This window comes from Anopheles arabiensis, chromosome 2 (assembly GCF_016920715.1).
Source record: "Anopheles arabiensis isolate DONGOLA chromosome 2, AaraD3, whole genome shotgun sequence".
NCBI lineage: Eukaryota > Metazoa > Arthropoda > Insecta > Diptera > Culicidae > Anopheles > Anopheles arabiensis.
The window spans coordinates 61578240-61598326 of NC_053517.1; the positions used below are offsets into that span (position 1 = coordinate 61578240).

Here is a 20087-nt window from a genome sequence, read left to right on the forward strand (position 1 = left end):
TACTGTGGAGCTGTCATCAAACTGTGGGTGCCTATGTGAACATCCCAAAACATTTTAGTTAATTTTACTTTTCATCATGTTTTGTTGTGACTCTGTGGCAGGATTTTTTTAGTTTATTATGTATACAGATGGATGCCCCGCGGAAACAACTCAAAATAATCGCCCTTACATCGAAGCTGTTTATACCGGCTACCACAGTCTGATGACTACTGCACAGGATGCTTGCAAAATTCCATTATTGGTTTAGATGATTAAAGGATAACAAACCTTCACAGAATGCTTGCACGATTGCACTACCCGTTTGAAACATTCCTTTAACCGATTGAACTATTGGCCCATCTACAGAAAAAATTGAATTCTAACTGCAATTTGCATAGTGCACCTTTCAAAAGACTAAAAACTAAGTCGACGTTGCTTTTTTCTTAACCAAAGCCAAGGTCTTTAAAAGAGAACAGGTCGATGCAAACCCTAGCTTTCAGCTCGCTTTTGACAGTTTCCTTGCAGTTTCCGACAAACAATGAAAAGTGTTTACAAACAAACAGATAATAGCTAAAGTGGAAAAGAAGACAAAGTTTATATAAATAATATTCTAATGCTTAAATTTCCTGCGGCTAATCACTTTTGAAGACATAAGAAAAAGTAATTTGAGTCCACTCTGTATTCAGAAACATGGATAGACTTTTTCATTGTTTACCGAAGGAACCAAAAGCTTAGTATAAAACTGCACAGTACATGTTCCAACTCCATATAAGAAGTCCTTTTAACTTTCAATTAACCACTGAGATTTAAATAAAACATCGAATCGGTACACACAGGTACAATGACGATGACGAATGATGAATGAGATCCTTCGATTGTATCAACCATGTAACATTCTAATTGGTCTAATTAGAACTACAAAATGAATTCAAAATGCTGAACAAAACTCTCATTCACTCCATAGTAGCGTCGACTGCTCGATATAGCATATAGGAAATACAGAGAAAAAATCGAGCAGTATATGCGCTCTTGACGCTCTTGACCAAAGTCTATATAATACAGTGATCAGTTAGTTAACAGTTAGGTACAGTACAGTTGTTTTAGATGCGAAATAACTCCGCAGGAGCCAAAGCCTCTCTAAACCATACTAACAACAATACAGTACAGTTGACAGTTAGATGAAAAAGTTTGTGAACGATTCCACACAACCAAACACTTTTTAGGGCCAATTGTGCTTTTTCTGCACAAAATCTAGTGTGTATAGTTATTTCCTTCTCATTTACGTGGCATGGAAAAGTTTTTTCTCTAATTCATCACTTAAAAACGAATAAAATCAGGAAACAAGCCTATTAGCTTTGGTTCTCTTGAGCTGCACATGATTTCGTCCTAATTTTGGGCACTAATCTTGTTGTGTTCTAGATATTCGTCAACTTTTTTAAGTGCAATACTACGAATAAACGATGTAAAAATGACCAAAAATGCATTCAGACCACTGCATGCACAACAACTAAAACCTCAATGTATGCTACGATGAAACTATTGAAGCTTTTTCATCCAGCTGTCAAAACTTTCCCACGCTTTTTGATCAAATATTCTGGACGACTCGACCTCTGTATTATATAGACTTTGCTCTTGACGAAGGCATAGGACCAGTCGTTAAAATTAACAAATTCACTCAATGCTGTCGCGATGCTAAACTCGAGCAATTTTTTGACATTTTTTTATTTTTAACGACTGTGAATTTTTAACACTTTCTTTTGCGATGCTGGCTAATGCTCAATTTAACTGTCGAAAATTTCCCATTGCTTTCTGCCAATTTACTCTAAACGCATCGACCTGTTCTCTTTCAAAGACCTTGGACTAATGCGGTTGCCATTGTATGAATGTAAAATAAACAGAAAGCATCCAAGCTAACGCTGGAAAGTAACACTGATCAGCCTTTGCTAGAATTTTATTATAGAGATTAAAGAGGTAGATAAGCCAACCTAACATTAATGTAAAAATTGTTTATATACAGTCAGTCCAAAAAGTATTCGTCTAGCTGAATATTTTACAGAAAAAGGCGAATTATGGCCGCAATAGGCATGGGGCGATAAAAGTACTGATGAGGTTTGCTAAAGGGACCATCAATATACACGTTTTATTAAAAAATAAGCATTTAAATATTGCAATAGCAACCAAAATACATAAAAAATTAAAAAAAAGTCGTTTGATGGGCGCGCAAAAAGTATTCGTCCATCTAGCTTTTTAATTGTTTACGCTGGACAAACACAACGTACACGTGAATTATATTTATTATTATAAATTTACTGGTGACTTCCTTCTAAAATAATTCATTTCTATTGTTTCAATTGCACTTCAAGCGGTCAGAGAGGCACTAAAGGCGGGGGAGTTAAATGATTGGAGCATGATGGCAAAAAACGTATCTTTAACTTATGCATAACCTATCCTACCCATTTTTGAAGGTTACAAAATATGTGGAAGGGCTCGTTCCTTCATTTGATCAGAGTTTGGCCATTTTTTTGACACTAATTGTGTGACAAATTGCCATGTAAGCAGCCATCCTTGACGGTTAATCTAACGAAAGAAGCGGTTTAATTAGCGCATTAAGTGCATTTTGTGATGGCCAATAAGAAAAGGAAAATATATGGGTCACATTTGGTTGATGGGTCATGCTGCATTTCATCGTAGCTGGTCATGTAATAGCTTGAATGAGTGAGATGTTACAACAAAGGTATTTATAATTACAAAAAAGCAGACTGGAATATTTTCAAAAATATTATAAATAATAGTATCGACTTGACCACAATACACCCAAATGACATAATTAACGCTACACAAATCGATGATATGCTACATAACTTAACCTCACTTATTACAACAGCTAAACAAAGTGCCATTCCGAAAGCAATTCCTGGAAAATATAACATTATCATTCCAGATTACATTATTGCTCTAATTAAACTAAGAAATAAATACAGGAAGAAATGGCAAAGACACAGACGTAATATTACCTTTAGGAATTATTATCATGCACTTAAAACAGAGATAGAGCAGCAAATGTCACTAGCCCGTAACAGAGCTTGGTCTGATACATTAAAAAGTATAAATACACAACAAAATAATACAAATAACCTATTCAAATTTGTAAAAATAGTTAAAAACAAGCAACATACTATTCAAACGCTAAAGCTAGGAAACAACATCTTCCTAACAGCCACTGAAAAATGTAACGCCCTCAAAACACATTTTGAAAACTCTCATTACTTAACTTACAACACAAATAGTCCAATGGAAAGGAAAGTTACAAAAACAATAGAATTTTCTTTGCGAGAAACCAAAATCACTCCTTGGATCCAGGTTACTTGGTTAAACCAAAATTACTCATGAACATAATCAAAAATCTTAAAAATAAAAAATCAGCAGGCTGTGACGAAATTAACAACACAGAGATTAAAATGCTTCCTAAAAAGGCAGTACTCTACCTCAAAATAATATTTGATAGTTGTCTTAAACTAGGATACTTTCCTTCACAATGGAAAAAAAGCAATAATAGTGGCTATTCCAAAACCCGGAAAAGATCATTCTAATCCTGGAAACTACAGACCAATATCCCTTCTGAGCTGCATAGGTAAACTTTTTGAGAAAATTATTGCACGCAATATACGTTCTCATACAGACATTAACAATATCATCCCACAGTCACAATTTGGTTTTCAACCCGAAAAATCAACAACTCATCAGATACATAGACTCAAAAATTATATTATAGAAAATCGGAATAGAAAAAGATCTACTGGTTTAGTTTTGTTAGATACCTAAAAAGCTTTCGATTCCATTTGGCATGACGGCCTGTTATATAAATTAATTCAATATAATTTTCCTACGTATATTATAAAAATAATTCAGTCCTTTCTCAGCAATCGAAAAAGTTCAGTTCATATTGGGCACACTAAATCAAATTTCTTTAAACCCATAGCGGGAGTACCACAAGGTAGTATATTATCGCCATTACTATTTAATATATTTATTTCTGACATTCCCTCTACAAACAACTGTACAAATTATCTATATGCAGACGACCTAGCAATCGCGGCTACGGCCAGAAGTCCGAGCTCAATAATCAAAGCCTTAAATGGCACATTAAAAGCATACGCCAAGTTCTGCAATAGATGGAAGCTTAAAACAAACGCAAATAAATCTGAGGCAATCTTCTTCACGAGAAACACTAGTTTACGCAAATTACCTAGTAATGAAGTTAGCTTTATGCAAGGAAACATTACATGGAAAGATCAAGTTAAACACCTTGGAGTACATTTAGAAAAACGCATGACATTTAAAACCCACATAGAAAAACAATTAGAAAAAGTAGACAAATTACTAAAAATTTTATATCCTTTCCTAAATAGGAAATCAAAACTAAATTAGCAAAACAAAAAATTAGTTTACACGGCTTATACACGCCCGATTCTGACGTACGCAGCGCCGGCATGGATTAGTTGTGCGTACTCTCATAGAAAAAAAACTTCAAGTTAGACAAAACAAAATATTAAAAATGATCATGAACTTACCACCTTGGCATAACACAAACGATTTACACAAAAGAAGTAATTTAGTAAAAATGGAAGAATTTATAGGAAATTTAAATGTAAATTACGCAAACAAATGTCGCCAGAGCTCAATTAGCATAATTAATCAACTAGTTGAACAACGTATCTAAGCATAAAATATGAGTTTATAATTTTCTGTACAAAGCTCTCTTCTTCTCTATCTAGTTAAGGATTAGGTCTAGCATATGTAGGTTAAGATATAGGTTAGATATATATGTTTTTAGGTTAAGTCTAAAATTGCATGGGTTTTTTTTTTGCACTTTTCCCATATACTCAGATTTAAAATCAGCAAACAACATATATTCTACTCAGCTATGCTATAAAAATTCCCGATTATTGAGGAGAGCACATTGCGTACCCAATCTTAAGGAACGTTCGATTCTATATGTATTTTTTTTTCTTTACATCCACAATAAACATCTCTACTACTACTCTACTAGTGAGATGTTACAAACATGTTTTGTTTGAATAATACCATACACAGAAAGTGGCCAAATCTGTAAAGTTGCTTCAAATAATTCTGGAATTTGTTTCAAATTAGGCTCTACTAACATATTAAAATATGTTTAAATCGCCAAGGTCATACGGGCGACGTCTACCATAGCGAAAACAGTCTACTAAGATCAAACATCAAAATCTCGGGTAACGGTAGCATTATGGAGTCATGATGCTAGGGCTCAGTGCGGTAAGGAGAGCTAGAAAAATGATTCAAAATGATAGGAGACGAGAAAACATATTAATGGAGTTTTTAAGTACTTTGGGTGCCAGTTCTGAGAAATTGTACTTAAAATGTATCACATGTTTCAGTACAGTCGAGCTGGAGAACAAACACGGCATTGTCATTTGCCCAAAACGCCAAATCAGCTGAAACCAAACTGATGAAAATGATTTAGTAGACTCTAAATATGATATTGTATTGTTGTATTGTTTATTGTATTAAGTGATTGGCCAAACAAGCGGCCTTATCACTGAATTAAAACTAAAACTTAAATAACTAACGCAGTGTACAATGATAAAACGGATCAACAAAATCTAGTAGGTAGGTGCCAGTCAAATGAAATGTAACGCTGATTAAATTTAAGGGCCATCGCAGTCATTGGGTCGTTCTCGCTGTATGCACGTCTTGTAAGGTCAGTTCTTATTAGTCTGTAGTTACGGAACACTCTAGGAGGGACATTTATGTTGACTCTAGCCAGTAGTTCTGGCGAATCTATCTCACCGACAATAAGTTTGGACAAAAACGTACATTGGGCATTATCACGTCTCCTAGCAAGTGTGTCCAGACCAAACAACAAACAACGAGTATGATACGATGGACGATTGGTTACATTACGCCACGGAGTGAAGTGTAGGACAATACGAGTAACTCTCTTTTGGACAGCTTCTATTCTATTGGACCAAACACTAGAGAACGGACACCAAACTGTAGAACTAAACTCGAGGATGGAACGAACATAGGACTTATACAGAGTTAACAGGCAGTGTGGGTCATTGAGTTCTCTCGAATGGCGACGAATAAATCCTAGCATTTTGTTAGCTTTGTCTAAAATATCACAGTAATGTTGTCGGAAATCTAGTTTGCGATCCAGGGTGACTCCTAAATCCCTGACCGTATTGCACCGCGGTAGTTGTGTCCCTGATATGCTATAGATATACCTTATCGGACTAGCTATTCTAAAGAAAGACATTGACGTACACTTATCAACAGAAATTAGCAGGTCGTTGTTGATACACCAGTCAGAGAAAACATCAATCGATCTTTGCAGAGAAAGAGAGTCGGAAGTGTTCCGTACGATACGAAACAGCCTAACATCATCCGCATAAAGCAGACAATCTGCTTCCGTAATGGCCAGTGTGACGTCGTTAATAAAAAGCGAGAACAGCAGTGGTCCCAAGTTGCTGCCCTGAGGGACGCCAGATGAACTCTCGAAAACGTTAGAGGAGACACCATCGATTTGTACGTAGTAGCTACGTTCAGAGATATAGGACCTGAACCAATTCACCAGCGGAGTAGAGAGACCGATCCGGGCGAGCTTAGCCAACAGCAAGCGATGGTTCACACGATCAAACGCAGCCTTAAGATCAGTGTATACTGCATCCATCTGAGCTCCGGAAGTAAAGGCTGCATGGCAGTTGGAGACGAATTCCACCAGGTTTGTGGTAACACTGCGTCGAGGAAAGAAACCATGCTGGCGTGTAGAAATATAAGAACGACAGTGATACATTAGCGAGTTTTGTATGACGATCTCAAACACCTTGGCACAAGAAGGCAAGGTGGTTATACCGCGGTAGTTCTCAGCAGAGTTTTTATCCCCTTTTTTGTACACCGGAAACATCACAGAGGATTTCCAGGCCGTGGGTACAGTACTTTGCGCAAAAGAGAGTTGGTAGATTTGAGACAGAGGCTCTGCTAAAAATTCGCGGCATTTGGCAAGGATTGCCGTAGGAATACCATCGGGTCCAGGGTTGTATGAGGTTTTGACCTGCTGCACAGCACGTAGTACAGTATCTACCGAGATAATAATATCGCGTACATCAATGTCAACAACATCACGGGGCACATTATTTAAAGCTGCTTCTAATGATAAGCTTGCATCATCCGTAGTAAAGCAGTCCTTGAAACGATCAGCAAATAAGTTGCACATGCCTTCCTTACTGCTTGTGGAGACGTTGTTATATGTGAGAACATCGGGGAGCGAGCTGTTACCACGTTTTGATTCAACATACCTCCAGAATCGTGTTGGGTGTCTGATGAGCGAGAATTTCACTCGAATGAGATAACGAGTATGAAGTTGTCTGTTATAGCTTCTATATACATTATGGGCAGCAATGAACCTTAATTTGGAGTGTTGTGTACCATTTGTACTGTAATAGCGAAAGCATGACGCTTTGTTTTGCTTTAGACGGCGTAAACGTGCATCAGACCATGGCGGACTGCGACGCGGTGGCATTAGAGGACAGCAATCAGATATAAGCGCCAGTAGTGTTGTGTTAAATAGTTCCAATGCTGAGTTAACATCCGGATTACCTTCCAGGAAAGACCAGTCAGTAGATTGAAGCAGTTCAGCTAGACGGATAAAGTTAGTTCGCCTGTAGTTACGTGTGCCGGACTCACGGTTTGGTGAGGTAGAACGCCAGGAACGAGCTGTATTGCCAGCACCAGTTAAGTGTAGTTCAACAGGAGGATGATGAACATCAACGGCAACCATAGGGAAAGGCGACACCACCGGTGGGGCACAATAACGTAGGATCTCGTCAGAGACAATTATGAGTTCGAGAATGTTATTCGATGCATGAGGTATAAAGTTGATCTGAGAAAGCCCATTTCTATAGATGCAGTCAAGCAAAGAGCGGCAGTTGTCCGTAATTCGTGAATTCTCATAATTGATTCGCAGTGCAGGAACGTTAGAATCATCGGTGTTCCAGGAAAGATTGGGGAAGTTAAAGTCCCCGAATAGGAGAAACGTATCGGTGGTTGCACAAGCAATATTATCTATGGTGGAGCAGATAGTTTGCATGGTAGTAGTGTTGTTTACTAAATCTGGAGGAATGTACACTACACCCGTGATAAAAGTACGTTTATTACCATAAACTCTTACCCAGAGTTGCTCAACGGTATCCTGTGTAGGACAAAGTATTGTACGTAGGTGTGAAGCAACGGCAATAAGAACCCCGCCACCGGTTGATTTTTTACTATTTTTGCTGCTGCGGTCTGTTCTATACACTGTATAATTATCCGGGAACAATTCCGAGGAATCAATCGTTGAATCCAACCATGTTTCAGTCAGGATAATAACGTCATAGTGGGTTGTAGAAACATAGTCAAATACTTGATTGCATTTAGATTTCAATCCTCTAACGTTTTGGTACAGGAACAATAATTCGTCAGTATTATTACGGCAGGCGACCCCTGTAGGATTGACATGATAGCCGTGCGATTGTGTGAGTGTAGTGTCCGTTCTTTGGCGATGGTTTGTTTTGGTTTCACGATCATTAAGTTGCGTGCGCCTTTCGTCAACCACTGCCTCAGTAGAAAAAATATTGTATTATATATCAGTTGCCATTTTTAAATGGAACTTGGCCACGTAGTCCGGAAATGCAATATTTCTATCAGAGGATAATTGTAACAAGTCTTGTAGGATGAGTGGATCAAAAATACGCCTTATTAAAGGTTCAAATGAGTTCTTGAATTGTGCAAGTAGTCACCAATAGTCATAAATGCAATAAGAAACAAGATCAGGAATTTTTTTGATTCCATAACCTTTGTTTTCATACGCATTTTATTCATATGCATTTTATGCGTATTTTAAAGTCTGATAGACGAATACTTTTTGCGCGCCCATCAAACGACTTTTTAGTTTTTTAAATAATTTAGTTGTTATTGCACTATTTAAATGCTTATTTTTTAGCAAAACGTGTGTATTGATAGGCCCTTTATCAAACCCCATGATTACTTTTACCACCCCATGCCTATTGCGGCCATAGTTCCCCTTTTTCTGCAAAATATTCAGCTAGACGAATACTTTTTGGACTGACTGTAATTGTTTATTGTTGAGAACCTTGAGTACTCCGCCGTCATCGGCAGTTAAATGTGAGACGAAATACCCTGTACTGCAGGAGGTCTAATACTCTTTTCCCAAAAATATATTTAATCAAACTTAACAAAAATTAATCAAACTTAACAAAAATTGGGGGGGGGACAAACACAACACCATAGTCTCACCAAGTGCCATATGTTAAAAGCTTCTGCCCATTTTTCCCCAAGCGTAATTGCCCATTTTGACGCACGTGAAGCATTTTTATATTTTTTGTAATATTATTAAAAATACACACTTAATTGCCTTGCTATCTTGAGACAAATTATATAGAAATATCATATCTTTTATAATTTACCATGTAGAACTTCCGCTCAACCCTGTGACACTGGTTGAAGCTTAATTCAAAGCTGTTAGTCTCTATGCAACTAAATCTTATTGTGCATAAATGACTGCGACTCAAACAAATTACAACAAACAAATTAAAACAACAGGCCCTAAGCGATCAAAGGATTGTTTATATATTTGCATATATATTTGTATATATATATATATATATATATATATATATATATATATATATATATATATATATATATATATATATATATATATATATATATATATATATATATATATATATATATATATATATATATATATATATGAATATGAATATGTATATGTATATGTATATGTATATGTATATGTATATGTATATGTATATGTATATGTATATGTATATGTATATGTATATGTATATGTATATGTATATGTATATGTATATGTATATGTATATGTATATGTATATGTATATGTATATGTATATGTATATGTATATGTATATGTATATGTATATGTATATGTATATGTATATGTATATGTATATGTATATGTATATGTATATGTATATGTATATGTATATGTATATGTATATGTATATGTATATGTATATAAATATGTGTGTGTCTGTGTGTGTATAAGTGTGTGTGTGTGTGTGTGTGTGTGTGTGTGTGTGTTTGTGTGTGTGTGTGTGTGTGTGTGTGTGTGTGTGTGTGTGTGTGTGTGTGTGTGTGTGTGTGTGTGTGTGTGTGTGTGTGTGTGTGTGTGTGTGTGTGTGTGTGTGTGTGTGTGTGTGTGTGTGTGTGTGTGTGTGTGTGTGTGTGTGTGTGTGTGTGTGTGTGTGTGTGTGTGTGTGTGTGTGTGTGTGTGTGTGTGTGTGTGTGTGTGTGTGTGTGTGTGTGTGTGTTGCGATAGCAACGTACCAGATTCTCGGCAGCTTATTAAATCTCCAAGAAGATCCCGTATGAAAAACGATTTGCCAGATTCCATAATATTTTCCATATATTCACAAAATATAATTTACACAATATTTTAATTACAAGAACCAACACTCATGTTTGTTTGAAACGTAAGTTTCATACGATTATTAGAATGATACAATCACTTTTTTGTTTTGTATAGGAATGGAGGAACTAGAATTATTTTGATTGTACTACTATTTTACATTTTCAAACTTCACAAAACGGTATGACAAACAACAAACTCACGCAACTATGTCCACGCAACGTGGTTGATGAACTAAGCTAATATGACATACTGCTTATTACGTTAAATTTATGCACAGAGTATGAACAGCATCCTCTGCTAGTGTGATAGTAATTGAAATGGTCATTGCGCATGTGCACATTACAAATAAATTTTGTTCAAAACAAAATGTGGGAGGATTCATTAATAAATACTAATGTGGAATATTTGTAACAGAATTTCAAATTTTGTTTTTCAAAAATCATCAATATACATACCAGTTGCATTCAAACCAAACCATTAAACTTTACTTTGCCAAATCACTAAACTTTTAATATTACGTTTATTACATAAAAAAATAAAAATGAAGAATACATCACAAATTTCCACAATGCCTGCATAGTGCAATTAAAGCGTTTCACAAAGTAGGAGGGGCTCAAGCGTGAAAAATGATGGTAACAAAGTGTTAAGGGGAGAAATTTCTCCCGCTGGGCAATGCCACGGAGGAAATCATTGCCTTTCGCTCATTTTTTCAGGTCTTCTCCTTCCGCCCTACACCAAATTTGTTAAACAGCGTTTCGAACTATCCGTCCTTGCCTACGCTTCATACTCCTCGTCTGAGCGCGCTGTCGAAGGTTAAGATGTGTATGTGCGTCAGACGGCCAATCGCTGTCAGCCGTCGTCTATGCTCATTCTATATATAGCACTATCTCTTTCTCGCATGTGATCAAAACTCGCGAATTGTTGTGGTGCTTAAAAACCGTTAACAAACATTGCGGCGATGAAGTTGCATTTTCACAAATCATACCAAAAAAATCGCAATGAGTTCAATCGCTGCAATGTAAAAATGACTAAGGAATCGATGCTCACGTTGGAGGGTTTGCTGTGGAACGCACAGAGCCACAATTCGAAGTATTGTACGCAAGACAGGTGACCATGGCCGTACATAGGACAGCTGAAACTAGAATGCATAAAGCATAACTTTGTGTTACACTATGCTTTTCCTTTCGTATTTTGTAAATTACACGTACAGGCTGAGCCGTCTGCACAAGGGTGTGAATGTGCATGTTTGTGCACAACTGTCGCCAAATGTCTGTTCTTCCGGAATGTTATGATTTATCGGTCAAAGAAAAGAAGATGTTCATTACGGTGATTTTTACTGTGGGTGTGCATCCTTCCTCCTAACTGCAGCGTATGCATCGGGCAGGAGACAATGTGGCTGTATGCAGTAAGTTACCCGCTGGATAGGAGCAGTCCCGCGGCATAGCCATTATTCCGCACATCTTAACACCATGCCCGCGGTGGGTTCCAACCGCGTATGAACCGTCCGCCGTAGCAAGGGCTGACTATCCGGCGATGTGGTACTCAAGTCCCCATAGGCCGTAATGACAATTCTGTGAATACAAATGAACGGCCTTTTTGTATTGTATTTGTCTGTATGTACAGTTTTGCATCACGCAATAACTACAACGTTGATTTGAGCCAAATTTGCCACATAGGAAGGTTATAGTTCAGGGTATTCTGTTTACCTTTTAACCCTTTAGCATACCATATCTACAGTTTCTGTGGCAATGTGTTAACCTTATCCTTCAGCAACTCTTCCTGAAACTTTTGTACCCATTACAAATTTTGAATTTAATATTTTTATTCTTCTTATTCTTATTTGGCGCAAACATTATTTTCTAAGGCCTGCTTATTATGGTACAGTCGTCAACTCGTACGACTTTATAACATGCCCGTCATGAGTTCAAGCCCCAAATAGACCGTGCCGCCATACGTAAGAATGACAATCCTGCTATGGGGGTCGTAATCCAAAAGTCATTGACAGCCAACCCAAAAAGGTTGGGGAGGAGCACTGGTTTATTCAATCCTTGGAGCCTTGGACCAAATGTTATATCGCATGTATCAATAAAATGCATTGAATACAACCAATTGCAATTGCTAGCCATGAGCCTTGCATCTCGAACCATTGTAGTTATTGTTTAATCGTTTTTTTGTATTCTTTTAAAGTAAAAACATTATAAAAACATTTTTAAGCATGTTGTACATTACACAAAAACAGTATAGTTAAAGCAAAAACCAAACATTTTAGTAGTTGTAAACACACAGTTAGAAAAGTTCTTTTTTACTCCATGTGAACTTCACGATCGAATTTTCACGGATTCTTTTAATTAATCATCGAAATACAAAGAAAAATATCAAAATACAACGCGTTTATGTCACTGTAGCCTTAATCCGGCATAGAATTTTTATTTTTCTCTAATTGCATACGCACACATTAAAAAAGATTTCGTGTTGCTTGCAGCTCTTTTGGATCGCTACTGGCTGCAACTCTCTCATGGTCGTCTCGGATTCGGTTTACGGGACTTGTAACGAAGCTGCGGCCAATTCATCGTCGTTAAGTGGCGGCTAATCTGCGCTGTCAAAGCTGCTTTGGCAACTCTCCAAATATTTGGCGTAACGTCCCACTAGGACATGCTTTTACAGGCTTTCGAGACTTATTCAATACCAAGCAGCCGGATAGTATGTCATGCGGTTGACGACTGTACCACAGCGCAATGGGAATTTGCTGGGATAAAATTAAAAAAAATAACTTTGTAACAGCGCAATTCCAAATAATAGGTTTCAATACTAAGGGTTGAACTAAGAAAAATACTAAATATGAGTTCTTTATCTTTTCTGGTTCTCTAGAATAGACCTCTCAAAATCAAGACTTGTTAAAACAACGCAGAAAAATCTTAACTTTTTTGGAAAACTTTGAACCTTTGTAACTTTTTCAAATATAAACCGATTTTGATAAGTTTAGGCATTTAAAAAGGATATTTAGTCCGCTTTATAAATACAAAAAATATTTTAAGTTAAGTTAATTTTATGCTAATATATACGATAATAACTGAAGAAAACTCCTGAAAATATTCATCCTTATAATTTTTGACTTGATGCCATTATGAAAGAGCCGTAGAGTGGCGTTGTCCCATATATGTCACATAATAGTGTAATATATAGTTATATGTGTGCAACACAAATACAGGTGCGACATCACTGCAACAGCCAGAGACCTGCAATTTACTTTTGGTATCATCCGGTGTTAACCATCTCCCGACCTGTGGACGACTTGTGGTGATATACAGGTAAACTAAAACACCCTGGAGGATTTCAATCGGAGAATAGGCACCTCCCACTGAGATAAGCATTGTATTAAAAGCTTATGCCTAGATTCGAACCCTTTCCGAAAGTGAAAGCATTATCTTTTGTGCAAAAAATGGAACTAGCCGATCTCCATACGTTCATGGCTAATTTGGACCATGGACCAGCGTCTAAATGCTCTCCAATTAAAACATTGGCGAATTATTCAGACAGCTTGAGCAACAAAACGTGTTGGCTTCCCCCGGACCTTCGGGTTGGTTACCAAAACGATCTTTTCAAAGTTTCTGATCCTTTGACAAGTATTCCATTATTCGATGGAAATAAAATGCATTTGGCATCATGGATTGCCACAGCGAAAAAAACACTGAGCATGTATCAGCCGATTGTTTCTACCGCAGTTTATGTTATGTACGAGCAAATAGTTATAAATAAAGTAGAAGGCAAAGCTAGAGATAGTTCATGTGTGAACGATAATCCTACATCATTCGATGTGGTTATCGAAGTGTTGAATGCTACGTTTGGTGACAAAAAAAAAGACATGGCTACCTACCAAACGAGCGTACAAAAGAAATTGCACACGATATGAAAAAAGGCAAGTGTTTGGCAAGAAAAAAACGCTTGTATTGTAACCATTGGCAGGATATAAATGATTTTATAGACCAAGAATGTCTAGTCGCTTTTATAAAAGGGCTAAATAAAGAATATTTTGGCTACGTGCAAGCTGCTAGACCCGAATATTTGGAATCTGCATATTCGTTCCTTTGCAAATTTCAAAATCTGCAACACACAAATAAAATACTAGCACCTCGTGTCGAAACGAAGATTTCTTATCAGAAACAGTTTGGCCCTTCATCAAAAAATCGGAATACGAACGCATTTACTAGAAAGCCGAACTAACAGAACGCCGCATTCACTATTAGAAAGCCGAATAGTTCTGAGAAATTAAACAGTAGTAGGCAACAGCACTCACCGATGGAAGTCGATACGACAAGAACAGGTGTAAAACTATTCACGCATACTAGCGAGGATACTGAACAGCACTATGATAACGGAGTAAATTTTCAAGAGGTCTTTGCACCCCTGCCTCAGAGGTAAACGCAGTAAACGGAATGCCTTACATATTGTTACATATCGCATATACATATAAAAAATGTGCATACATTTTAGTCGATATTCAATAGCAAATCAAATCAATATCAATAGCAGATAGTAACGGCACGCATTACGCGAATTAAAAGGGCGTTACAAAAATGTTGTATTCGGATGTTGTATTCGGATAATTATTTTGACGGCATTCTAGGGTACGAAAGCCTCTCTGAACTCCAAGCTGTTTTGGATACGGGTAAACATAAACTTATCTTTTCCAATACAAGCATAGACCTGAGGATACGACAACTCAACCCAGAAACGCACACAGTTTAAGCCAATTCAGTAACCCAAATTTGCCCAATGATGTTCGCATTAACGATATCGTTATTCTGTCAGGACTTTATGTTGCAAAAAATGGCAATATTACAGCATTTGTAAGCAATTTTGGAAGAAAAATGGTTTTCTTTTTTACCAAACAGTACTTTCAACTGAACTTTCAACTTTCAAAGTCGATAAAATTGCCAAAGTTAACAATACGATACAAGCACCTGATTCTATTTCGAAAACTGAAATAGAAAATATGATTAAAATGGATAATTTAAACCAAGAAGAAAAAGAACATCTGTTAAAAGTACTTTATGTAAACATTTCCATTATTCCCAGGGACAAGGAAAAACTATCTTGCGTTACATCCGTTAAACACATTATTAACACGGTAGATGAGATTCCTGTGCATTACAAATCGTACAGATATCCACACATTCACAAAGTTGAAATTCAAAATCAGATAAACGAGATGCTTGCTGATGGCATTATCGAGCATTCGATATCTCCGTGGACTTCACCAATTTGGATCGTGCCGAAAAAGCCCGATTCAAATGGTGCAAAACAATGGTGAATCGTCGTTAATTATCGTAAAATTAACGAAAAGACTATTGACGACAAGAATCCGATAACGAATATTGAGGAAATCTTAAACAAGCTAGCTCGCAGTATGCACTTCACAATGAGTGCTGCTGCTGCAGTGCAAGCAGTATGCTCACTGCAGCAGCATATCGAACATTTGCAGAAAGTTCTTCGCAGATTGAAACAGGTCAATTTAAAAATTAAAATTGATAAACGCGGGTTTTTGCAAAAGGAATGTGAATTTTTGGGACATATAGTGACGCAGGAGGGTATCAAGCTTCGTAGATTTAAAAGAACACCCTATTGCGTATGCTTCCAAAACTCTCAATGATACAGAGTGTAGATATTCTGCCACAGAAAAAGAATTACTCGCCACTATTTACGCTATAAAACATTTCAGGCCATACATTTATGGCAATAAGTTTGAAATCCGTACAGACCATAAACCTTTACTATGGCTTAGGCAGAAAAACGATTTAAATAGGAAATTATTACGTTGGAAATTAGAGCTGGAAGAATTCGAATTCGATATAACATACAAAAAATGAACTACAAATAGTATCGCTAACTCACTTCCACGAATAGAACTAGCAATAAATGCTAATGTACCTGAAAGCTTAATGACTCAACATTCATCTAACACAGATGATAATGATTACATTCCAAGTACAGAAAGACCGATCAACGAATTCAGAAATCAAATTATTTTAGAAAAACTAATGAAAGTAGTACAGAAACGTTAAAACAATTTCTAAAATATTCTAAAATAATAATTGAAAAATCCTCTTTTACTACAGGTAATTTTGTTCAGATAATTCAAAAATATGCCGCACCCAATTGTTTAAATGGAATATATTGCGACAAGAACATTTTGAACTTGCTGCACGAAGTATACAAAAAATATAATAATAATAATTACATAATATTGTTAAAATAATATTAGGGCTATATCATTTAAATTTCGCTGGACTACAGAAATGCGGTAAAAGTAAGGCTCAGTCCTCTACGTTACGCTAGCGTTACGCGTAACGCCTGTTTATTACAAACCCAAGCAGCATTTTTGAACGTTTGTTTTAGCCGCCGTGGATGAGCAAATTAACAGATTATCATGTCTTAATATTGTTTATTTTTATATGATAATAAGAAAAGCTAAAATTTTTGAACAATCATAAATAAGTACAGCAATCGCTTATAAAGATAAATTCGTTGATAATTTATTAGTGTAAATAAATAATAATATTTTTATTAGGCCATCATTTTTAACAGCAATCAGAGTTGTTACAACTTCAAGAATCATAATTATAACAATCTTATACATAAAAAAGGGTAAATAAAAAAATGGTTTTTTATTTATTTACCCAGTTATTGACAAAGCAGGATAATGAAATACTTACAAGTATTTATTAACTTCATTAACCTAACTTTAAAAAAAGAGCCCTCGCACCTAAAGTAATGTTTATTCAAAATGGATGGAAACATGGATTGAATAGGTAATAATTATATTTCAAGTATACAATTTATTTATAAATATTTTAAATATTTTATATTTTCTAATCGTAGGAAATGTTACTCAAATTGAAAGCTTTTGGGATGTTTATGAGCTTCCTTCTTTCAGACTATTTTTCATAAACCATAATGCAACAATGAAAAATATTAAACTTGTAACGTCCGGACTAATATCGCCCAATGTGCACTCAACCCGAACCCCAAACGCAGCGGTATAAACGCATTATACCTTGACCGCTGGAGCACCCGGTGTGCTAGATGAACTGTCATAGAATAAAGCTTTCTTCTTGGCGCCAAGGTGTTATAAACGACAAGGTGAAGTTGTTCAGAGCAGAATGACATTTCTCGACATGACATTTCTCTTCCTGGGGCTCCGGTGTAAAAATCGGGGAGGGCTGGTGCGGAGTAATGAAATTTGTATGCAGAGAGTGACAGATGTCCCCCACAATGTCGCCCAGCAAAAGCGGTAAAAATCAACCTTCTAAATACATTATCCTTGCTTGGCGCGACATTGAACTGAACTGACGTAAGCCACTGCCCAAGCGGCATCGCTGAGAGAGAATTGAGCTTTTCCCGTTGTTTCCCCCCCTGACATACCCACGAACGGTGTGTTTGTTTCTACGCGATGCGTTATTCTCTGTTGTTGTTGTTGTCTTTAACGCTGTTACCGCAAGAGCTTGAAGCAAGAAGCGTTTCACACCATCACCGTCTCACCCAGACTTTGGTGTTGTGATGCGTTTATTTGTACCCCCGCCCCTATGTTCTTCTTACCCGTACCGCGCACCCCATACATTCTGACTTAGAATTCAAAGCAAAGCGAGATGGTCTAACTGAATTTGGAAAAGATGAGTGATGGATATTTCATAACGATTCAGATAACATATTTTAAAACAAAAGTAACAAAAACTTGTACTAGAATTTTATGAAAAAATTAAAGGTTTCCGCCATCGGTATAATGATTGAAAAATAATTATATTAACAACTTATATATAGTATATTATATATATTATAATATCATATACCATATGAATAAATGTATATATAAGTATATATATACATATATATATATATATATATATATATATATATATATATATATATATATATATATATATATATATTTCTTTATTTATATTTATATATTTATGTGTGTTTATATATATGTATTTATATATGTTTTTTTAAACAAACTTACATGTTTCTATTTAAAAAAACCTTATCTTGAAGAATTGAAAAAGAGAAGAATTGAACAGAGTAAATTGTCTGTTTTACTTAATAACATTCATATAGGGATCACAAAAAAATTATCAAATAATTACACACGTGCATGAACATGCTTACTAGTTAGGTTATCGTTGTACATAAATGTAATAAAATACATTTTAATCATTATTAAGTTTATAATTGTCTTTCTGATTATTTAAAAAAACACAGATGTTTGTTTTAATTTAAACCGCTTTGAAAATAGCAATATATATGATACAATTAGAGCTCGCTAATTGTATCTTTTAATGCTTTAACACATTATTCCACAGGAAAAACATCATTTCATCCCGAAATTTGGCAACATTCGTCCGAGTATGATCGAGCAGCTGTGTGTGTGTGTGTATGCCGACGAAATACGACGCCGGTAAGATGAAATGTTTTACTTTTTCACTTTTACTTTACTTTTTCACTTTACTTTTTCATGAAATCACAATGAATCGTAAAAATAGTACAGATTTAATGATATTGATCTTTGTTACAGTTTCTACAACAATCACTAAAGCCGGCTGTGATCGTGATCGGCACATTCTCAACCAACGTTGCCATACACCACAAAATAGCATGGAAAGGAAAGTATTATAAAATAATGTCATATATGAAAGCATTCTAATCTTTCCTTGTTATTTTTCTACTGCAACCAGGACATTGTATCACCGCATCGACAAGTGGTGTTTATGTGCAAGTGTTGCGAAGAAGTGTGTTGTACGGTGTATTATGTGTTTTATTTTATTTGTATCGCTTTACAAGTGGTACATTTAGAGCGTTTAATCGTTGTGATACAGCTTTCTAACGATTCGCCCGAGGGGTAGAAGCGGCAACAATACATGTGCCTGACGCAGAGACAACAACGCCGTCGGCATCCGTTGATACCATCCAAAGTGATGGTTGAAATCGTATTTAAACGTGTAAAACCATGTATTGGGGCATGTAAGTATTGAATAATAGTTAAATAAAATACATTTTATCGTTGTACTGGACAATGTGCATCGAAATTTTAAAAAAAGTTTGTGTGTTTTTGTTTACATCCGAATACAGAACCCTCAGCGTTATACTGTGGTTCGAGCACTCGCTAAGTAACGCTTGAGCTTTCATTGAGCTTACATAGAATGTTACACGCTACCTGCTCACTAAGGACTGCTATCGAGCAGTGTTATGAACAGGTAGCGAGCAGTAACGCCTCCATACAAAAATCGCGAAACGTAACGCTTCAATGCTATTTGGGTGACTTCTGGGTATAATTATTTGTGTGCTCTTCCGAATTGTGCTAAATCTTATTAAAACGGCCAATTAACCTTCCACCACCCGTAAAACGCTTGGTCGTTACAAACTTATGGTTTACTTGTTATTTGAAAATTAAATCTCTTAGAAATCGATTCATCTTAAACAATTTTTTTTTTCGCAATTTAAAATATTTTTTATTCAAATAATGTACACTGGTTGGTCGCCTGGATGACAAAACTTGAGTAAAAATGTTGCTTGGGAATATTTCCAGCCGTTCTCTTTCCATAATGTCTATGGGGAA

At 36.1% G+C, this 20087-nt stretch overlaps 1 protein-coding gene across 1 annotated transcript in view; it reads right to left on the reverse strand.

Annotated features, from left to right (window-relative positions):
* Positions 1 to 10710, reverse strand: part of LOC120894123 (barH-like 1 homeobox protein) — a 166367-nt gene extending 155657 nt beyond the window's left edge. The window contains exon 1 of the mRNA XM_040296507.1: positions 10390 to 10710. Within this exon, the coding sequence (XP_040152441.1) occupies positions 10390 to 10468 (79 nt within the window). The 5' untranslated portion in view covers positions 10469 to 10710. The remainder of the gene's footprint in view (positions 1 to 10389) is intronic.
* Positions 10711 to 20087: the final 9377 nt, after the last annotated feature.